This window comes from Melanostigma gelatinosum (genome assembly GCF_949748355.1).
Source record: "Melanostigma gelatinosum genome assembly, chromosome: 8".
Lineage (NCBI taxonomy): Eukaryota > Metazoa > Chordata > Actinopteri > Perciformes > Zoarcidae > Melanostigma > Melanostigma gelatinosum.
In genome coordinates, this window is record NC_136641.1 from 3,403,960 (window position 1) to 3,424,408 (window position 20,449).

Consider the following 20,449-nt stretch of genomic DNA (forward strand, 5'->3'; position numbering starts at 1 on the left):
GTCACTGACGTTTACACGAGTCATCTGGGAGCACATCTATTCAGGAATATACCGATCAGAGGCTTTAAAGAGCTGCATGAACTTCCGCCAGTCACTAGAACTGAATTTCCCCACGTTGGAAAAGATGACAGAGGATTATGTTGTGGCAAAAGCACCATCATTATGTTGTGGCTGAAATGAAGAGACGTGGTTGTTAAAGTTGCAAACCAGCGGCACCGTTTAATGCACACAATGGCAATTCATAACAAGATCCCAAGTGTTAGTTCTTACATCTTACACTTAGTCTAATGTCAGCCCCTTCTGTCATTTTCCACCAATCAAATCCCGTCGATTGAACCACAAACAAAGCACATCTGTCTCATCATGTCACGCTCTCTTGTCCTCGTCTGGGTCAAGGTAACGTGTTAGGAGGACCAATGCTAGATGATCGGGAAATGTTTTGTATATCATTCCAATTTTCTTGGTGTGCCTTTATCACTTTCTAGGACCTGTTGACGTCCTACACTTTCTAGGAACAGTTTCTTATGAAGCCGAATGTGTTGGGTTCAACAATATACCAACTGTAGGTGTGAAAGCATCCTTAGTGCTTGTTACCCGGGGATTTTACATTTGTAAAACACACGGCCGTTCAAAAGTTTGGGGTCACTTAGAAATTCCCTTGTTTCTGAAAGAAAAGCACGTTTTGTCCATTAAAATAACAACGTGATCAGAAATACTGTGTAGACATTGTTAATGTTGTAAATGACGACTGTAGCTGTAAACAGCTGATTTGTAATGAAATGTCTACATCAGCCTACAGAGACCCAGTCTCACCAACCATCAGTCCTGTCTTCCAATGGAAAGCTGTGCTAATGCAAGTTGATCATTTCAACAGAATAACCGATCATCAGATAACCCTTAAATTAAAGAAGCAATACATCTGGACTTCTTTGGACTAGTTGAGTATTTGGAGTATCAGCAGTTGTGGGTTCCATTACAGGCTCAAAATGGCCAGAAACAAAAAACGTTCTTCTGAAACTTGTCAGTCTATTCTTGTTCTGCGGAATGAAGGCTGTTCCATGCGACACACTGCCAAGAAACTGAAGATCCCGTACAACGCTGTGTACTACTCCCTTCACAGAGCAGCGCAGACTGGCTCTAACCAGAATAGAAAGAGGAGTGGGAGGCCCCGGTGAGGACAAACACATTAGAGCAGGGGTCTCAAACTCATCTTCACTCTGGGCCACATCAGCATCGCGGTCGCCCTCAAAGGGCCGGTTGTAAATGTAAGACTGTGTAAATGTAACTACTCCTAACATATTGGTAAATAACTCTCTCTGCATTTGATTTTTCTTTATTAAAGTGTAAAAATTGTGTACATGCAGTTATATAAATGTAAGAATATATTAAAGCACATTTCTGTTATTGTAAATTAAAATATGAAATACAAATATCAAACAAGTTATTACATTAACTTTGTTGAAAGCTTAAAATCCTTTCAAGGGTGCGTTTGCACAATCATGAAGTATTTCATGTGTTTTAAAGCCACGTTTAAAGTAGTCTTCAATGTACTCACAATACATTTCCATTTCAAGTGTACAGTAACCAGCCAAAGAGCTGCTTCTGTGCCTGTGTGTTTAAGTATCTCATCAGTTTGACTTTCTATCTCATAACTTCGACTTTCTATCCCATAATTTCGACTATGGGGATATTTTTATTATCAAGTCTAACTGTAAAAAAAAATTAAAAACATAAAATGACGTGGCGGGCCGGATTTGGCCCGCGGGCCGGGAGTTTGAGACCCCTGCATTCGAGTGTAGTTTGAGAATCAGACGCCTCACAGGTCCTCGACTGGCAGCTTCATTAAATAGTTCCCGCAAAACACAACAAGTTGACAGCTAGAGTGCCACAGGTCTACAAGGCTGCAATTGCTGCAAATGGAGGATTCTTTGATTCATTTATTGGTTCAATTAAAAATCTAACTTTGTCAATGACATTTCTTCCCATTTAAACTCATTTCATGTATGTTTTCAGGGAAAACAACGACATTTCTAAGTGACCCCGAACCTTTGAACGTCAGTGTACATTCAGACTGCTGTTCATTATAATAATGGACTTTACACATCACATTAGCTGCAAAGTGACTATCCACGAGCGATATGGTGGAAATGAATGTTCCAACATTAATATGATTAATAAGACAACAGCAAAGAGTTGTTTCCTTTCTCCATGCACATTGGCACAACTTCAACTGCTTAGGAACTTCTCTGGTTCTAATAACAACACGTTGGTATTGATACCTTATTAATAAGGAGGCAAATCTACTGGATTTCAAGACAAATGTATTATCATCCTGAGGTTTACGTTAAAAACAAACCCATGTGTCTGACTGAAATGATGTGAATGAATTGTATATGCTGACCTTCACACATGCAGGCAGGCTTGAGGATGTAGCCACAGTTGCCATTACTGTAGAATTTGGCTCTGTTGAGCTGCAGCACCCGGCCCTCTGACTGGTAGTTGAGTGCGACTGAAATCAAAGCAGTTCACTTCATTATTGTCAGCAGCCTGACAATTACTTTAAAGCTACAGTGAGTCACTTTCATAAAAACAACTGTGGTTCCTCGGCCTCCTTTGAGCGCTCCTAACCGCATTTGGAAAGTTCCACTGCACCTGAAGGAAAAACGACCAATCAGAGCCGAGGAGTCTCTGACGAAGCAGTCAGTCACTGCTGGTGAAGCCTGTGAGCTCTACCTCAAATGTTTTCAAAAACATATTGCAGGAACTGTTTAGCTGCAAAATGAAAAAGTCCGTGACCGTGCCGCCATGTTGAAATCGGTCGGGCTAAAAACAAGCGCCGCCCACCGACCGGCGCAAACTTTCTCATTTTATCGATAAGAGAAACTAAAATATGTTTCTGAAAACATCTGATGAGAGAAAAAGGGCAATGCAGGATCAAAATGTTTCATGTTGTTTATCAGCGATGCCTCGTTTGACATGATGTTTTTGATCAGAGTTTACGACCAGTGATTCACAGTTGCGTCTCCTCGGCTCTGATTGGTCGTTCTAAATATCACTAGGAGTAATAAAAGGAGGCAGAGGAACCGGATTTTTTTTACAGATTACCCGTCTCATGTACTGCCATCAGGATATAGCAACGATTTGAGCAATACAATAAGAAGTTATTCTGATAAAAGCTGCTGCGGGAGGAGAACAACACCATAGAGGAAAGTGAGTGTTCAGTCTCAGCAGCATTAACAACAGCAGCACGGATGGCGTCTGACCACTTTGAATTTAGAGGAACATGGAGCGAGCGCCGGGTCGAGCTCGTACCAAGCTGGCAGCCGGCGCTCCAGAAGGGCTGGGGGTTGAAGTTGGAGGAGTCAATGCGGTAGGAGGACGGGTAGATGCGGGAGAGCTGCCGCTGGTTGAAGTGGATGAAGGACACCGTTTTCTCCTGCATCACCTGGTGGGCTTTGGTCTCGCTGAGCGACGACACCTGCCAGCTGCAGCTGGCTGCCGGGGGCGACACAAACACAGACTCAGGCGGTAAGAGGGTTCAACTGATAGGCAGGTAATAAGATCTGAACTGATCAATTCAAAACCTGTATCTTGTGAATATTCATATTCCATCTGCGAGATTAAAGGGGGGGGGAGGGGGGTCCCCCCACAGGACATTTTGAGTGTCACACACTTCATTTCCGGCATTCTGGTGAACTTTTCTGAATCAACCTCTCTAAATGTGCAGGTGGAACTTTGTCAACTCCATGATACATGCTTTTATTTTACTTTTATTTACAAACCTCTGGATTTAAATAGCTCATATGTTTTCTGCTCATGTTCAAAACTCTCTGCGCATTCAAAACATATCCCGCATGTCTGTGTTCTCTGAGAACAAGGTTGTAGTGTGAAGTCCCAGGGAAACAGAATATTTGAGCGGCGTACAGTTACAAGAGGGGTTTCAATCAAATCCTTCGCATTTCATTGGACAGCTAAAAGGTGGGCGGGGCTCAGCGTGTAGCTAGTCGTTCCTGAAAGTTGCAGATTGATCAATATTAGTTGAAATCGGTTGTTACTAGCTTATGTAAGCAGACATATTTTGTTTAACAAAGAAAAAAGTGACTGGATTTTCATATTAAATACAAATAAATGCATTTATTCGTAAATATGACCGGGGATGTGATCTGAAGGGTTAAAAGGGCCTTTTTCTTTTTATCTCCACTTTCAATCAAAATGTTTGGAAAAGACACTTGGGTCATGGCTGGACATTAGTAGGGACATGTCCCTACCACACCCACATATTCACTGACCCTATTGCTCACCTTGTGCCTCGACGTCGAGACCCACAGAGCACGTGTATTTGACCAGGTCAGACAGAGCTCTGGATAACTTCATGGTCTTCTTCTTTCTGGAGGGTCAACAAAGGTCAAAGGTTACAGGCCTATAACATATTAAAGTATGACAGAGCATATTTATATCTGATGCATTATGACAGAATTTACAGATTCATAATGATGTCATTTATTGTTGTTGCATTTGAATCCTGAAATGTTCAGTAGGTATCAACATCTGTCAATCATATTCATATGACAATATGAAAAAGTGTCAGAATTGACATCTGTAGAAGACGACTACACACCCGTGTGTCGGTATAACATTAGAGGGTGTGTGTGTGTGTGTGTGTGTGTGTGGTGCATACTTGCTGTGGTGCAATGGGGCACGGGAGGCGCTACTTGTACTCTCTTGGTCTGTGTCTGTATCTTCAAAGCTCAACGTCTTCTTCAGCTTGGTTGTCTTTTTCTGCAGAGGACAGAGTTGACGAGTGAGAGCAAAGAATAGTGGAGAGATGTGGAAACAGCTCACTATTAAGGCATTTTTTCGGCCTCGTGTTTCGCAGCTCCCTATTGGATGGGTGCTTATGATCTGACACCTGGACACTACTTATAGAGGTTAAAGCCCAGAAAGGTCCCAAACACAGCAAAATGAGAAAAGTTCACTATAATAAATACAGAAAATCATTTCACCTGAAATTTACTTCAATGATTAATTGACTGCCTCTCAAAACAGATTTAAAAAATGTAAAAAAAAACTGTAATACCTGTACAATTACCATGTAAACACTTTGTTGTCTGTGGTAATCTGATCATTGTCTGGATTTTTACACATCCTGTTGGATGCTGTGGTTGCATCCTTGCATATTTCAGTCAAACATCATTCGTCCTGTACTTAGTGACTTCGTGGAAATTGTGGGGTTTGACCACATGACCAGCATGCACACAAGTACAGTTTGAAGACCGATTCAACCTATTATTAAACTTGCTGATTTCCTTGTTCGATGCAACAAGCCCCTACGTCACATCATAACATCATCCACAGTGAAAGTGTGATTCACACTGCTCTCGTCAAACCTAAGTATCGAGAAACAACCTGTGATTTGCAGATAGAGGACTGGGTAGATGTACGGACTTGGAGAGCAAAGAGAGGAGAAATAAAAAGGCTAACCTTGCGTTTAGAGAAGCTCCCCATGAAGGAGCGTCCTGTACGCTTGTTGCTGCTGGGATTGGCCTCGTCCGCTGTGTCCGTCCCGTCCTCACTTTGACCCTGCCGCCAGAGCAGAAACCTTCATGTTATGAAACATTTTAGAGATTTGTAACTGAAAAAATAAATACGGATTTGTTCTTCCTCAGTCACCCTGACATTGTATGTGCTGCGTTTCTATCATGTGGACTCATTTATTGTAAGATTTGTTTTTTGTATGATTTAGATAATGATGTATGAAGTATTTATTTATTTATATATATATATATATATATATATAACCCGCCAAAACTTTTAAACTGCTTTCACAGATGAACTTGAAAATTGACCCTGCATAAAACATTATATTTCCTCACCTCGTCTCACAAAAGACCACTTCTCGAATTGAAGGTCTCTATTATTATATATTCACGTATTCCCTCACATTGAAATCACGTGTACAGTTAGACATCCGTCAAAAATGAAAAAGCCCCTCAGTGCTTCCTTTGATCAACAGTTTCAAATAAATGAGGAACACCGTCTTTGCTTCATCACTCAACATATAAAAACAACAAGACAATTGAGAAGAGTCATCAAAATCTACATTTCAAAAGACAGTGAATATGGAGGGCTAGTTTATATGTGGAGAGATGCGTAAAGAAGCTCAAGGATTCTAATTGCATGTGAAAGATACTACTTCAGTGTGAAAGAGGGATTTCCATGCCAGTAGGCCGAGTGTTGTGAATGACTGGGAGAGTGGACAGAGAGCGGATTATGTGAGAAACATTTCATGTTTACTGGAGAGAGCTCCACACTCTTTCCAGCAGTGCTCTACCTCACAGCTCTAGCGACTCCACATTCACACCACAAACAGCCCCATTAGAACGTGCTGGGTAAAAATACAGACACTTCTATCTGTATTCACACGTCACAAAATACCAAATAACATAATAATCAATTCATTAATTCATCAAATTCTAAAATCCACTCTGTATTTGAAGTGGAACTAAAGAAAAGCAGCACAACGTAAGGTAAGTCCTGATAGAAGTGCCATGTTGGCGCAGCAAAAAGGAATGTTTCACCACTCGGGTTCTCTCGAATCAAACAGTATGGCTCATATGCATATTTACGTATATATTGGAGCAAAAGTTTGGATTTTGTTTGCATCGGTTGAAAGTGCAAACCGTTTTCATCCTAATAATATATTCATGTTCAGTTCCAGCCCAGGGATTTGAAGGCGGTCCGTGCTCACCTTGGAGCCGCTTTTGTGGGTGGGCTTCCCAGCAGGACGGAGGGCCGCGATGGTGAAGCTGTCCGGGTCCTCTCGGTCTCGGATCTTGGACTCCTTCATCAGGTTGTCCAGCTTTTTCTTGGCCATGTTCTCCACCTGCTTCCTGTTGGCTGACATCTGGAGGAGGAGGGAACAGTAACACGGAGGATTATGATATATGATGATTACATGCCAACTCCTGTCTGCTGGGAGGGAGGGATATATATATATATATATATATATATATATATATATATATATATATATATATATATATATATATATATATATTCTGACATTCTACAGGTTGGAAATGTGACAGACTGATTTCAATTGTTTTCTCTCCTGTGTTCATGACTTAGTAACAGGTGAACAAAATGTTTTGCAAAGTAAATCTTACTTCGTTCCTTAAAACTATATGAAACAGATGGAAGGACAAATTGTGGAGGTTGAAAAAATGTTTTGCTCAGATCATTTATCGAAGCTCTTACTTTATCTATTGAATCTGTGACGGGTGAAGAAACAGGTGAAAAAAAAAAAGATTTTGGCAGGTGAATGTCAGCATAATGTTTCTGTACATTGTTGTAATACGTATTTTGACCACAAGATGCTGAAGCGCACCACTCCAACATGCTCTAAATAGGACTAAAAGCATTCGTGTTTTCTTCAGGCGAGTTTATTATTTCACAATATGCTCTTAACACAAGCTGCATATATTGTGTGTTAGTCAGTTATGAAAAATTACTGTCATGTCTGTCTTTTGGCAAGAAATGTACCTTAAAACACCCTTAACCGGTGTTAATCTGCCGTTAGGGAAAACATTAACACTTTAAGTCCGATATTTTTCACCTGCCAAAACTGTTTTCACACATGAAAAAATAAAAACTTAACAGACGATCCTGTCGAGACTTTATTTGAATCACCTGGTCAAATCTTTTTTTCTCCACCTGTTTTATAGAACTTAAGGTGCGTTCACACCAAACGCGGCGTGAACTATTCGTGCGAGTAGATTACTTACAAAGTCTATGCACAGGCGCGATGAGCCTGGAGTGATGCGAATTTGCGATGGCGCCGCGAAATATGGAGGATCTCATACTTGTATCCTTACTGTTACGTGCTTGGCACAATCATTTTTACAATCTATCAATCATTTCTATCAATGAATAATGCCAAACATTCCCTGTGCTCTTATTTATTCAAAATGTGAGAATTTACTACTTTTCTCTGTTTTGAACTGTTTGAACAAAAAAAGATGCAAAGATTTAAGATGTCTTTCTGTGATGGACATGTTTTACTATTTGCATTGTGCACATCACCAAAGGTAGGGTAGAAAAGAAGCATTTGTATAATCTAGGACAGGGATTCCCAAAGTGGGGTGCGCGCACCCCTGGGGGTGCGCGAGCTGCCTCTAGGGGGTGCGCGAGAGGAAAAGTGTAATGGCGGTCTGATGGTGTAATAATATTAAATATAAAAAAAAATGTAATTTTAATTTAAAAACTGTCAGGTGGGACATCTGAAGCTATCAGTCGTAAAAGAGGAGAGGGACAGAGAGAGAGAGAGGAATCGGAGGCGAGGGGAACGGAGAGGTGCGTTGGGGAGAGACCGGGAGAAGAAATCGAGCCAGAGTCAGAGGAAGATGAGACGGAGGAGACCGAAAAGGAGGAAGGGATAGCACAGACACATCGGGAGCACATCGGCCCATCGCAGAGTCAAGGTGAAAAAAGAGGAAAGGAGAGTGAGCATCAGACTGGGAAAAAAAGAGGAAATATGATAAAAAGTATGTGTGTCTGGGCTTCACTTGGATTGGCAACGCAGATTCCCCAAAGCCACAGTGCGTGGTGTGCAGTGAGGTTCTGGCTAACAGTCTGAAGCTCTTATTTACGTCGCCACCTGAACACCAAGCATGCCAGTGCAAGTCAAAAGCCCCTTACATTGTTTATATCCAAATTGGAGGAGTTACAAAACAGCCAAAAACAACTGCAGTCTCATTCATGTGTTGGTCTATAAATGACGCACTACGGGCTTCATATCTGGTTACAGAATAGCGAGAAAGGGGCTACCGCACACAATCGCCGAAGACGTGAGCTTGCCAGCTGCCAGAGAGATGGTGGAATGTATGATTGGGGAGAAAGAAGCAAAAAAGTTGGACATGATCCCGGTGTCCAACAACACTGTGTCGCGCCGCATCGATGCTTTGTCCGAAGACATCCTGGCTACATTAGTCGCTCATTAATTGTAAATTAAATGTGATAATCTGCCTCTGAGCCTGTGCGTGTGTCCTCGCATCCGTATTGCTCTTTAAAAGTGACGCCTTGTGTCACTGAAAGTTATTGAAACTTTGTTGCAGTGTTTCAGGGCGTTTTCACACCTTCAGTTCGTTTGCTTTGTTGCAGTTGCTCCTTTGTTCGGTTTGTGTTCACACTGCAACATTTAACAGCGGACTAAATCTTGTAAACAAATGCCACGCGCGAGCAAACTGTTCTCTCATTGGTCCGATTCTTATGCGGCTATGAAGGCTTAAAAGGCTCTGTTGCTTTTTTTTAAATTTTTTATTAAGGGGGGGGGGGTGCGCGAACCCGGTCGGGATGTAGAAGGGGGTGCGCGGCCTAAAAAGTTTGGGAACCGCTGATCTAGGTGAACCAGTGACTGCACTGTAGAAGATAAGTATGGATGATGATCTCTCACTCTGATCCAACCAGAAGAAGAAAAACAAATCATGCAGGATCCAACTAGAACACAAGGAAGCAAAGATGAAGCAATGCATTGTGTGACACAATGCAGAACCTCCCTGGCTGGTTGATGAATGGACCTTCTAGTAATGTAACAGTTTCCACATGTGTGGGCATGAGAGAGAATGATGACGGTGGGACAGACATTATAAAGATGAAGTATGTGCTTCTCCAGAGATCACCGCTCAATGCCCCGCTGACAATAATATGCACACTTCAGCCACATGGTGGCAGAGTGTCTCTATAAACCACTTCATCCAGTGATCAGACCACAGGCAACATGCTCCATGAAGACTTAGTTTAAGAACTCTGTGCAGATGTGTCAAAATGGAACAATAGAGATTTTCTTACTAACGCACGTGTTCCAGTCGTCGCTGTCCGTCTGATAAGATGGATATGATGAAGGGGGATTACATATTTATTATAGAACTGATACACATTACATTTAATCTGAGCAGAGCGCTCTGTTCCGATCAGATTCCACACAGTATATTGTGCATTATTGTTCTTACTTTGAACTTTCAGGTAAGAAATCTGGTTGTGTCAGAGACAGAAATACAATTTGGGAAGACATTTTATATTTGGTTTTGAAAACAATCTGGACGACACCTGAAGCCTCAGTACTTAAAGAGTTCTGTGAGTGCGTCTGTTCTGTAAAGTGAACAAAAAGCCCACACATGATGCCATACAGATGTCTCATCAAAGCATCATTAGATGCAATAGGATAAAACAAAACAAAGAGTTACAACATTGATGTGTTAACCACTGAGCACATTGGTCCGTGTTAGAATGTTCTCTCACATAATCACTTAAAGGGATAGTTGTGATGTTTTGTAGTGGGGTTGTTTGAGGCTGGTGTACTACGGTAGATGGATCTTGAGACAGGAGAAGCAGCTCGGGAGCAAAGCAATGTACTGCTGTGGACGTACTTTAGACACCTACACTATCTAGAGACAGGAACTGAAGCTGTTATCTGTGCTCTCTTTCCTGTCTTTTTGTGTCTGAAATACGTCCACAGCAGTACATTGCTTTGCTCCTGTGCTGGTTCTCCTATTGTAGTTATACACTGAGTATGGAGATTTAGCTTCTACAGCCACACCACCAAACATCAGAACGATCCCTTCAAACTGAAACATCTAGCTGCTCATCTTCCATGGCTGTTTTTCAATCAATTACATGAGACATTCTTCATCATTCATCAGTTAATTCCATGTTTGAGTCTATGTGACTATCCCACTTGAAACATTGGCCATCGTGTAGCTGCCTACCAAGTTTTCAAAAATTCGGGGACCAACGGCACTGAATATTGCTATTTTACTGCTCATAACTGACCTACAAGACCACTAACGACGTGCATGTTTGGTTCCAGATAAAGAATCGTTATTCACCACGAGTTATGAAGTATCTTCAAGATGCACTATAGCAAAGTGTCTTTGGACCTACAGTATTACTTTAAACATTCACACGAAGGATGGGACAGTATGGCAGATGACTGGCTGAGTTTTCTGAGTTGGTGGAGGATGAGCTTTGTATACAGTACCTTCCACTTTGACAGAAGCGAGCAACAATTGAAGAGATGAAAAAGAAGGAGAAGGGACAAACCGGAAGAGAGAAGAGCAGGAAATGAGAACAAATAACCACACAGAAAGAAAGAGACCGAAGCAAACAGCAGGGATAGCCATATAGGAGATACACTAAAAGACAGTAGAGGAAGAACACCCACCAGAGCTCACTTTAAACATGAACCGTCAAGAACAGGAAATACACGCACAATTCACATTTCATTGCTGGACAATAGCACAAAGGCTGCCAGTAACTCTGGTAGATAGGAGACGTACACGTGGCAGAGTAGAGGAACAGACCAAACAAGGTACATACATCTCCGTTCATCAGCTTGCAGTCATCCTCCATCTCATCACTGTCCTCGTCCTCGTCCGAAACATCTCCCTCCTCTGTATTCTCATCAATGTTGGAAGGTAGTTTCTTCCCCTGGTGGAGAAAAGAATGCGTCAGCAAAGCTTCGCATAATAATAAAAAGTGGCTGCAACATTAAAAATGAGGTTAGAGGAGGCAAAGCCTGGTGTCAGGGGGGCTTATTAAGACACTGACCATGTACTACAATCACTCAGTTTATGTCCAGGAAGGGACCATCCTCTTAGTCTCCCTCTACTGTACTACATGTAATCATTGAAAAATGTACTCCAAAAAGTGAAGTACGAATTGAAGTTAGCCTGAGAAGGAGCAATTCCTGACACAGCCAGAGACTGACTACAGAAACACGTTTGAAAAAGGAAAACAATTGGAACTTCGTAGTGTATGGAGTAGTGCACGGAGTAGTGCACGGAGTAGTGCACGGAGTAGTGTACGGAGTAGTGCACGGAGTAGTGCACGGAGTAGTGCACGGAGTAGTATCTGACTTTGGCTTTTAAAACAATAGCATGTGGTGCATTTCGCTGCCAACCCTGCTCTGCTCGTTGTGTGGGCTGTGTGTTTTCAATGCCATATTATTGGTGAGACAATGGTATACATCACTATATCAAAGTGATCGAGGAAATCTTTTCAACACGATCAGTGTTGAGACTGTAATCCCCTGCTGTTCATGGTTGTCTTGGCATCATCTATCCTCTTCAAGGTTTTAGTGTCTGACCCTGGGACCCACAGTGCGGCAGAGCAATGGGAAAGCTGCGTGTCAGTGCTCCTCACAGTGCGTACACATTGGTGCCATCGCTAACACTCTGCTGAGTGCACACACAGGTAGCAGCTGGCAGAGCAGTCCTTACGGTGTGAGGTACTGGCGAGGTGCCTTCTCTTTAGCGAGGGCATCTGGCATCAATAAAGCCCGATTAACCTCAGTGCTGTTCCCTTCCCTGCCAACAGAGGGCTGCTGCCGTCGCTCATCCACATGCCTCTGTTGGTTAACGCCGCATGTGAAACCAACTTTGCTTTATGGTTTAAACAGTGCCAACCTGGACAGATGGTTTACATCAGCTATGAGCTGCCACAATGAACACACAACACTTCTAGGGTCATTTTAAGGTACATTTGGTGGCGAACTATGTACACTGAGAACAACTGTTTTCCTTTACGTAATTGGGAGGATCCAAATAAGTTTGGGGTTCTTCTATATATGTTTAAAGGAGCAGGATTTAGTGGCATCTAGTGATGAGGTTTCAGAATGCAACCAATTGAATAACCCAAGTGTGAAGAAGAATCTACGGTGGCCTTGAGGTGGATTCACGGCACCAAATTCAAGCTGCCACTTAAATGAAAAAACGCTAAAGACTCTCTCAAAAACCACTGTTTGGTTTGCCCGTTCTTGCCCGGGAGTCTTTTTGGATTCCCCAAATCCTACACAATGAAAATGTAAGATTCTTTTGTCCCAGTAACTTAGTAGTAGAGTAGTCAGACGAGCTCCTGGAACCAAATGTGGGAACTTTTCAGCAGGTGGTACTAAATGCAAGGTGCAGGTACTTTACAGGGTGTCCGGCAGTGCTGTTGATCGTGACATCAGATGTGACGTGACATCAGATGTGACATGACATTGCAACAAGGATGTCTAGTACAACACATCAACATGTTTCCACTGCGTTTGTAGGACCGGGACAACTAACACCTTAACAAAAAAGACTGCGCATGACTCACAGCAACACACATTGATTGAAGGCAAAATAAATGAGCGTAGCAACATTTGTAAGAAGTGAAGCTGACTATCAAGACCTGCTCCTGAGCAGCCTTTCACATTATCTGTGGGCAGCTGGACTCAGGATATTGCTTTTGTGACAACACAGACACAAATATATCGAGCCAGTCTGCAGTTAAACACTCTTTATTCCGTCCAACACGCTGTGTTTTGTTTTTCATTCTCTTCTCCCAAACATGTCATAATCAAACACTTTCTAATCGCTTCAGTCAGCCTGCTATCTCCTGCCTTTGAAGTCTGTACTGTGAGGTTCAACCTCCAGATGATAAAACGAGCTGAAATATCCGCCCGAGGACCGGCTCCTGAGAGTAAGTCACTTTTCAAACATCCAAATTGTGTTTCTGAGGCTTTACGCTTCAACTCTGACTCCACCTTGACGAGGACCTTGCCCTTGAGTATCGCCGGCGACGGTAGCCATCCGGACTCGTCGGCTTTGATGTTGGACAGTTCCAGTTTGTCCCCCAGGATCTCTGTCAGGTACTGGGCCATCTTCTTTTGCTGGGGGACACTGCAGTGGTTCTCGATGGAGATGATGACTGGATAGCTGAGAGATAATCACACAACAGATTGGAGTTACGGGGCCGTAAGTTTGTTGTCTCAACCATGAGAACAGACAGCATGCACTGTGCAGTACAATTACGACGTAACAATTCCACAGGGCTGAAAAACAATATGCAGATTATATGCAACAATATGATGCAGATTCTGTAAGGAGGGGGAGGGGAGGGTGGTGTGTGTGTGTGCTTTCACTTCTCACTGCAAGAAAATATTAGTTTTTATAAGGGGCGGGGCTTAAGTATGGGAGGCAGGATTAACTCACCAATGAAAAGGGAACTCTCTCCTGAGACCAATGATGCCTCCCACAAGAGTCTAGGACAAACACTTCATGACCTGACCATGGTAAGTGAACATGTGCCTTTTTGTTTGAGGCTATGAGAAAATGACTCTACTTCTCTCTTGATTTATTACCTCAGTAAACATTGTGAACATGAGTTTATGTCTCAATCTCTAGTTTCAAGTCTTCTTCAATACAGCATGATGTTCATTTAGTACATTATGGTCCATTTAGAGTCACACAGACCATAAAGCAGGGTGTGCTTTAGGGCGGGGCTACCTTGTAATTGACAGGTCGCTGTCACTACCAGAGACGAATGCGGCATCTCTACGTCACTCCTCCGCATTCCAAATACAGTAACTGCCGTTCTTTGTTTGCGAAAAACAACTACACGGAGACGGCCCTAATCCAAGATGGCGACGGCGAAATCACCGAACTCTAGGTTTAAAAACTGCAGTCCACAAACTAACGGTTGGCGCCACCATGACTACGTCCACTTCTTACAATGCCTATAAAAATGCCTCTAAAAAGGTTGCTCGGGGATCGGGCGTGAACTGCTCTTTTCAAGTCCAGCCACACACTCGATTGGATTGAGGTCTGGGCTTTGACTTGGCCACTCCTGAACATTCACCTTGTGGTCTTTGAACCATTCTGTGGAGCTTTTGCTGTATGCTTGGGGTCGTTGTCTTGCTGGAGAATAAATCTTCTCCCAAGTCGTAGTTCTCTTGCAGACTGAGTCAGATTATCCTCCAGGATTTGGGGATATCTTTCTGCATTCATGTTCCCGTCTACCTCTACAAGCCTTCCAGGGCCTGCTGCTGAGAAGCATCCCCAGAGCATGATGCTGCCACCACCATGCTTCACGGTGGAGATGGTGTGTTTGTGGTAATGTGCAGTGTTTGGTGTTCACCAAACATAGCGTCTGGTCTGATGGCCAAAAAGCTCAATGTTTGTCTCATCAGACCAAAGAACCTTCTTCCAATTGACATTGGAGTCTCCCCCATGCCTTTCGGCGGATTCTTTCTACAGTGGCTTTCTCTTTGCCACTCTCCCACACAGCTTGGACTGGTGAAGAACCCGGGCAACAGTTACTGTCTGTACAGTCTCTCCCATCTGAGCCACTGAAGCGTTGAACTCCTTCACAGTGGTCCTAGGTGTCTTGGTGTTCTCCCTCACCAGTCCTCTTCTTGCCCGGTCACTCAGTGTGTGAGGACGGCCAGCTCCAGGAGATTTAAACAAGTGCCACACACCTTCCATGTCTTCATGATGGACTGAACTGAACTCTGTGGGATGTCCAGTGAGTTGGAAATGTTTTTGTAGCATCTCCTGACTTGTACTTTTCAATGATCTTTTCTCTGAGTTGCTTGGAGTGTTATTTTGTCTTCATGTTGCAATTGTAGCAGGAATACTGATGTTTAAACTACAATCACTTGATACACAACTGCACTCAGGTCATCTCCATTTCACTACTTGTGACACTGCTGGCATCAACTAGCTGGACCTCTGTTGAATTAGGTCAGTCACTTTAAAGGGGGTGAATATTTATGCAAACACTTATTTTACACTATATATTTTTAATTCATTGACATTCGTTTGTAAAAATCTGTTTTCACTTTGACATGAAAGAAGCTTTTTTTGCAAATTCTTGTCAATGAATTAAAAATATGAACTATATTCTTTTTTCTCCCCTCCTGACTCCTATAGAGTGGTCTCGTGTGACGTCACAGTTTAGCTGTCGGCCATGTTGGAGTACACACAAAGCCACTGGCATGCACGGCTGAGTCGCATAACCTATCGGTGGTGAACTTTTGTGCTGTCTTTGGTTGTGGCAGCAGAGCTGATAGAGACAAGAAATCATTCTTTCGTTTGCCAGCGGTCATTACACATCAAGGAAATGACACGAAGGAGCTATCCAAGCGACATCGCGAGAAATGGCTGTCACGCATCTCTCGAGATATAAAGGAATGGAATTTGGCGTACACTAGAGTATGTGCGGATCACTTTATAAGTGGTCAGTGATTTTATTTACAAATTCGTTTGTGAACAGTATTTAATAAAGGAAATATAAATTAAACTTGGACATGAGAAGGTTACCGAAGCTTCATCGGCCCGTGACAGCAGTCGGTGCCAGAGACGTGTCGAGCGTGTACAACAGGCGAAACACAGAGATGCAGCCTCAGCATTGCTTGATATGAGTTTAACGTCGGATCATATATATATATATATATATGTGTGGGGGGGGATGGAGTTAGGAGTTAGTTGAAAGTGAATTCCTACACACACGCACACAATGACATGCATGTACAATGTAAACAAACACACGTGTCTGTTTGCACTGAGTAAACATTGAATATTGCTAAATATCGGACCAGATCTGTATATATTTACCCTTCCAATGACGAGATGAGAATTCTCGACGACCGTTGCTTTGACGTCTCGGGCCCATCCACTGACAAACTGATTATAAGCGTCGAGCCCTTTGTAGCACTCCAGCTCGTCTTTTGTGTAAGGACTGGGGGTGTTCACGAGATACGTGTAGATGTTGGCGTAGTTTACCGATGGAAGATAAGTAGGATCGGCACTGAAACCATCTGCACTCATCGTATAGGGATCCAAGTTACCAATAACCTTCAATTTGGCCAGGTAGCGAACCTTTGATGCACAATCCAGTGATTCAAAGTATGGTATTTTCGCCGCACTTCCTTGTTTACTCGCCGCCATGTAGGTTCTGTATGTACTCCAACATGGCGGACAGACCTCGTAACTAAGGAGATCGTGACGTCGGTGAGACCACTCCATATGACCTGAGAGACCTGAGACTCTCAGAACAAACTAGTGAGGTTGAGTCTTAAACTATTCTCCCTGCTCATTTTATCAAGTAGCTTAGACTGGAGGAGATAGTGTATTGTATTCAATTAACATGTATTAACATGTGTACTGTTCACATGATTGTCGATGATGTGGTGCCCAAATATTTTTGTAATTATTTTTCTTGGGGTAGTGAAGTCCGCAGTAGTCAGATCCAAAAGCTGTATGTGAAAGGACATGTTCTTCTATCCAGCAGCAGTTATGTGGAATGGGTCCTCCCTAAAGAGCAGGACGAGTAGCAGCTGGTTCTAAATATAGCTGTTGAGTTGCTTGAGTAGCAGTAGATCCTAAATACCCATCTTGTTTGTTTCAGTTGTTCATGCATTGTTAGGAGAACATGTGGAGAGCATGTGAGAACCATTGATTTGGACTAATTTAGGTCTAAGTTGAGCTGTACATTACATATTACATTGATTCATGTTTAATTGTTGAATAGGTTAGACACCCTGTACTGAATATACATTATACTGCTGCATTATGTTTGCTATGTCTCTAGCTCTTTAAAACTCATGCAATATAAGGCAACATCAAAGGTCCGTGTCTGTCTCTATCAAATACAAGGTAAAAAAATACATCACTGTTATACATATGTATATAGATACATATAAAAGACAAAAAACTCAACTAAATAACATGAGAAAATGATATGAGTAAAAACATCTACAGTAGCTCTCGCTGTGTACCACCACCAACCTATCTGGGAAGGACTTTAAAACCAGACCTGGTGCACCCCAATATGTTTGAGATGTAAAGAAGCTTTGAGACGTTAAACCCATCCGACCCTGCAATTCTACTCCAAGCTTCATTTAACCCATTTTACGCCATGCTTTTACAATCCAACAGCCTGTGTGATGCAATGCTGCCATGTGTACTGACAGAGTACACGTCCATATACTGCTGGGGAAGCCAGCAGCATATGGGGAATATGTAAGTGAATAAAATAAATCAATGGAAGACAATATTAACAGTGTGTGTGTGTGTGTGAACATACTCGCTCTTGATGAAGGCGTACTTGTTGATGGTCTCGATGACGTCTTTGAAGAGGATCTTGGAGGTGAGGGTGTAGCCGTGGTGGACGATGGGCTCACCGTCCTGACCGTCCCAACAGTCCACTGTGGACAGACAACGAAGAGACGGTCATTTGAGAGCCAACGACCTAAACGATGAACTGGTAATGAATGTACGAACAAGTATAGTGTGCGTATCATAGAAATAAAATAGGAGTGGATCTGACATTCCCATTCAAATCAATGTAGCTGGATGCTCAGGGCGGCAGCCATTTTTTGTGTACTGTTGCCATTGCAATCATTTTAACGGGCTAACTTTTGTTTCACTAAATCGACTTATGCAAGTCGCAGACTCACTGAGGTGAGGTTTTGCAGCAATGACTAAAACGAGCAGTGCATATTTACATTATGAAGCATAGCAGTCAGAGTAAATGAGTCAAATGTAACAACTTATTGCTTCATTCACACTCTTGTCACAGCGTAGGAAACTCATCTGTTGATATATATATAAATATATACATACATACATACATACATACACACACAGACACACACACACACACACACACACACACACACACATACATACATACATATATATATACACATATACATATACATATATATACATATATGTATATATAATATATATAATATATATATATTCTATATACACATATATATATATGTATATATAATATATATAATATATATATATATATTCTATATACATATAATATATATGTATATATAATATATATAATATATATAATATATATAATATATATAATATATATAATATATATAATATATATAATATATATATATATTCTATATACATAACTATATTCTATCATAGTTATGACTTTCTATCTCATAACTTCGATTTTCTATCTCATAATTTCAACTATGGGGATATTTTTATTATCAAGTCTAACTTAAAAAAAAAAAAAAAGGTCAATTTTTTTTCAACTTTTTTTTTTTTTTTTTTGCTGGCGGAGTCGCGGGCCACATAAAATGACGTGGCGGGCCGGGAGTTTGACACCCCTGCTATAACGTCTACATCAGTATGTTCCACGTGTCCATGCTGACCTTCTACACAGCGACAGCCAGCCTGCAGCACCCGGGCGTACATGTCCACCCTGGACTGTGACATCAGCTGGTCACCAGTCAGGTAGGTGTTGTGTGAGGAGGCGATGAAGTAGTTGCACAGCGGCTGGTTCATGTCCTGACTCACGTTGTAGTGTTCTGGGTTGAAGATGTCCCCTGCCGGGCTGCGCATGTAATTGGTAACACCTGGAGAAAGTTTAACAGATACCAATTAACAACAATTTGAATTATTATTTTTCTATTCAATCCATTCTGAAGTGTAGCCTGACAAGTGGTCAACTGTGTGTCTGAGAGAATTTTTGAAAACGTGTCCGGTATCAAGTAGGAATATAACGATTTTTACACCGATTCTATTTTCACTCTTCCATCAAAGAACCAAATCCTATTATATAACACCCACATTTATTTATTTACCAAGATGTCAATTGTTAAGTGATTGAATTCATCAACTTAACTTATGCCTGACATTTGGGGCTTTTTAAATGCTGAAAACAAAGAATTAATAGTTATGCTCAGGACTGATCAGGACATTTTTTTCCATTTAAGGTAACAAGTAGGCGTTTTTATATATTTTTTTGCACAATCAATAAAACGTATCAATTGCTAATCTTTGTCATATCCCACACTGTGAAATTGAAGTGGATTTACCATCAATTCCCAGAACTCCTTCCTTCTGGTTCTCGGAGCACGGCTCAAACTTGTTGATAATCTCCAGGCAATGCTCCTTGGTCACCTTGGTCATCTACGAATTACAGAAATGATGTCAAACAACAATACGACGTATGTGCAGAAAACTAAATAATCCCAGCTGAATATGGGTAATTCCTCAGGCAGATTCTATGAGGATAATTTAGTTATGAGATCTGCTCCATGTCCTCCTGTCCATCCTGGCAGCATCATCCAACTGTTTGTCTGGATGCTGGTCTTTAAAGCCGCCTGATTGATCAATCAGATCCCATCTCTGTTTATCATAAAGGGGGCAGAGCAGTACCGGGACTCTCTCATAGCATGTCAGTGTGTTTGAACCAGGCTTTAGCTCATATCCAGTCTACAAAAAGTCTTTACCATCCCTCTTCTAAACACTAAGCACTACCCCTCTCATCATATTCTGGATGAGAGAATGCCGTGTGGCGAGTAAATCCGACACTCGGCTGATTTTAGCCAAACTCCATTGTTACTGTGGAAACGCACCAAAAGGCTTGGTGAGCAGCAGAGAGCTCACATGCTGCTGCCGTCTCAACACCGACACGCCAACACTCACAAACTATAAGAGCTGTTCTGAAACAACTATGAGGGAACGCATACACATTGGGGCCAGCCAAAGAAAATCTTGGCTGACTGAATTATGACCAACTCTGCAAGCGATTGGTCGATGGGGAAAAACAATCTGCATGTTATCTCTGGATGACCTAAATCAGCCACTCAGGTAGTGGC

The 20,449-nt window shown here is 42.0% G+C and overlaps 1 protein-coding gene across 1 annotated transcript in view; it reads right to left on the reverse strand.

Moving 5' to 3' along the window:
* Window positions 1–20,449, reverse strand: part of plch2a (phospholipase C, eta 2a) — a gene marked incomplete at its 5' end in the record, with an annotated part of 67,623 nt that overhangs the window by 17,189 nt on the left and 29,985 nt on the right. Inside the window, 11 exons of the mRNA XM_079272878.1 lie at window positions 2,402–2,509; window positions 3,313–3,495; window positions 4,302–4,387; window positions 4,679–4,779; window positions 5,482–5,580; window positions 6,749–6,904; window positions 11,374–11,484; window positions 13,568–13,739; window positions 17,890–18,010; window positions 18,998–19,201; window positions 19,664–19,757. Of these exons, the coding sequence (XP_079129004.1) occupies window positions 2,402–2,509; window positions 3,313–3,495; window positions 4,302–4,387; window positions 4,679–4,779; window positions 5,482–5,580; window positions 6,749–6,904; window positions 11,374–11,484; window positions 13,568–13,739; window positions 17,890–18,010; window positions 18,998–19,201; window positions 19,664–19,757 (1,435 nt within the window). The remainder of the gene's footprint in view (window positions 1–2,401; window positions 2,510–3,312; window positions 3,496–4,301; window positions 4,388–4,678; window positions 4,780–5,481; window positions 5,581–6,748; window positions 6,905–11,373; window positions 11,485–13,567; window positions 13,740–17,889; window positions 18,011–18,997; window positions 19,202–19,663; window positions 19,758–20,449) is intronic.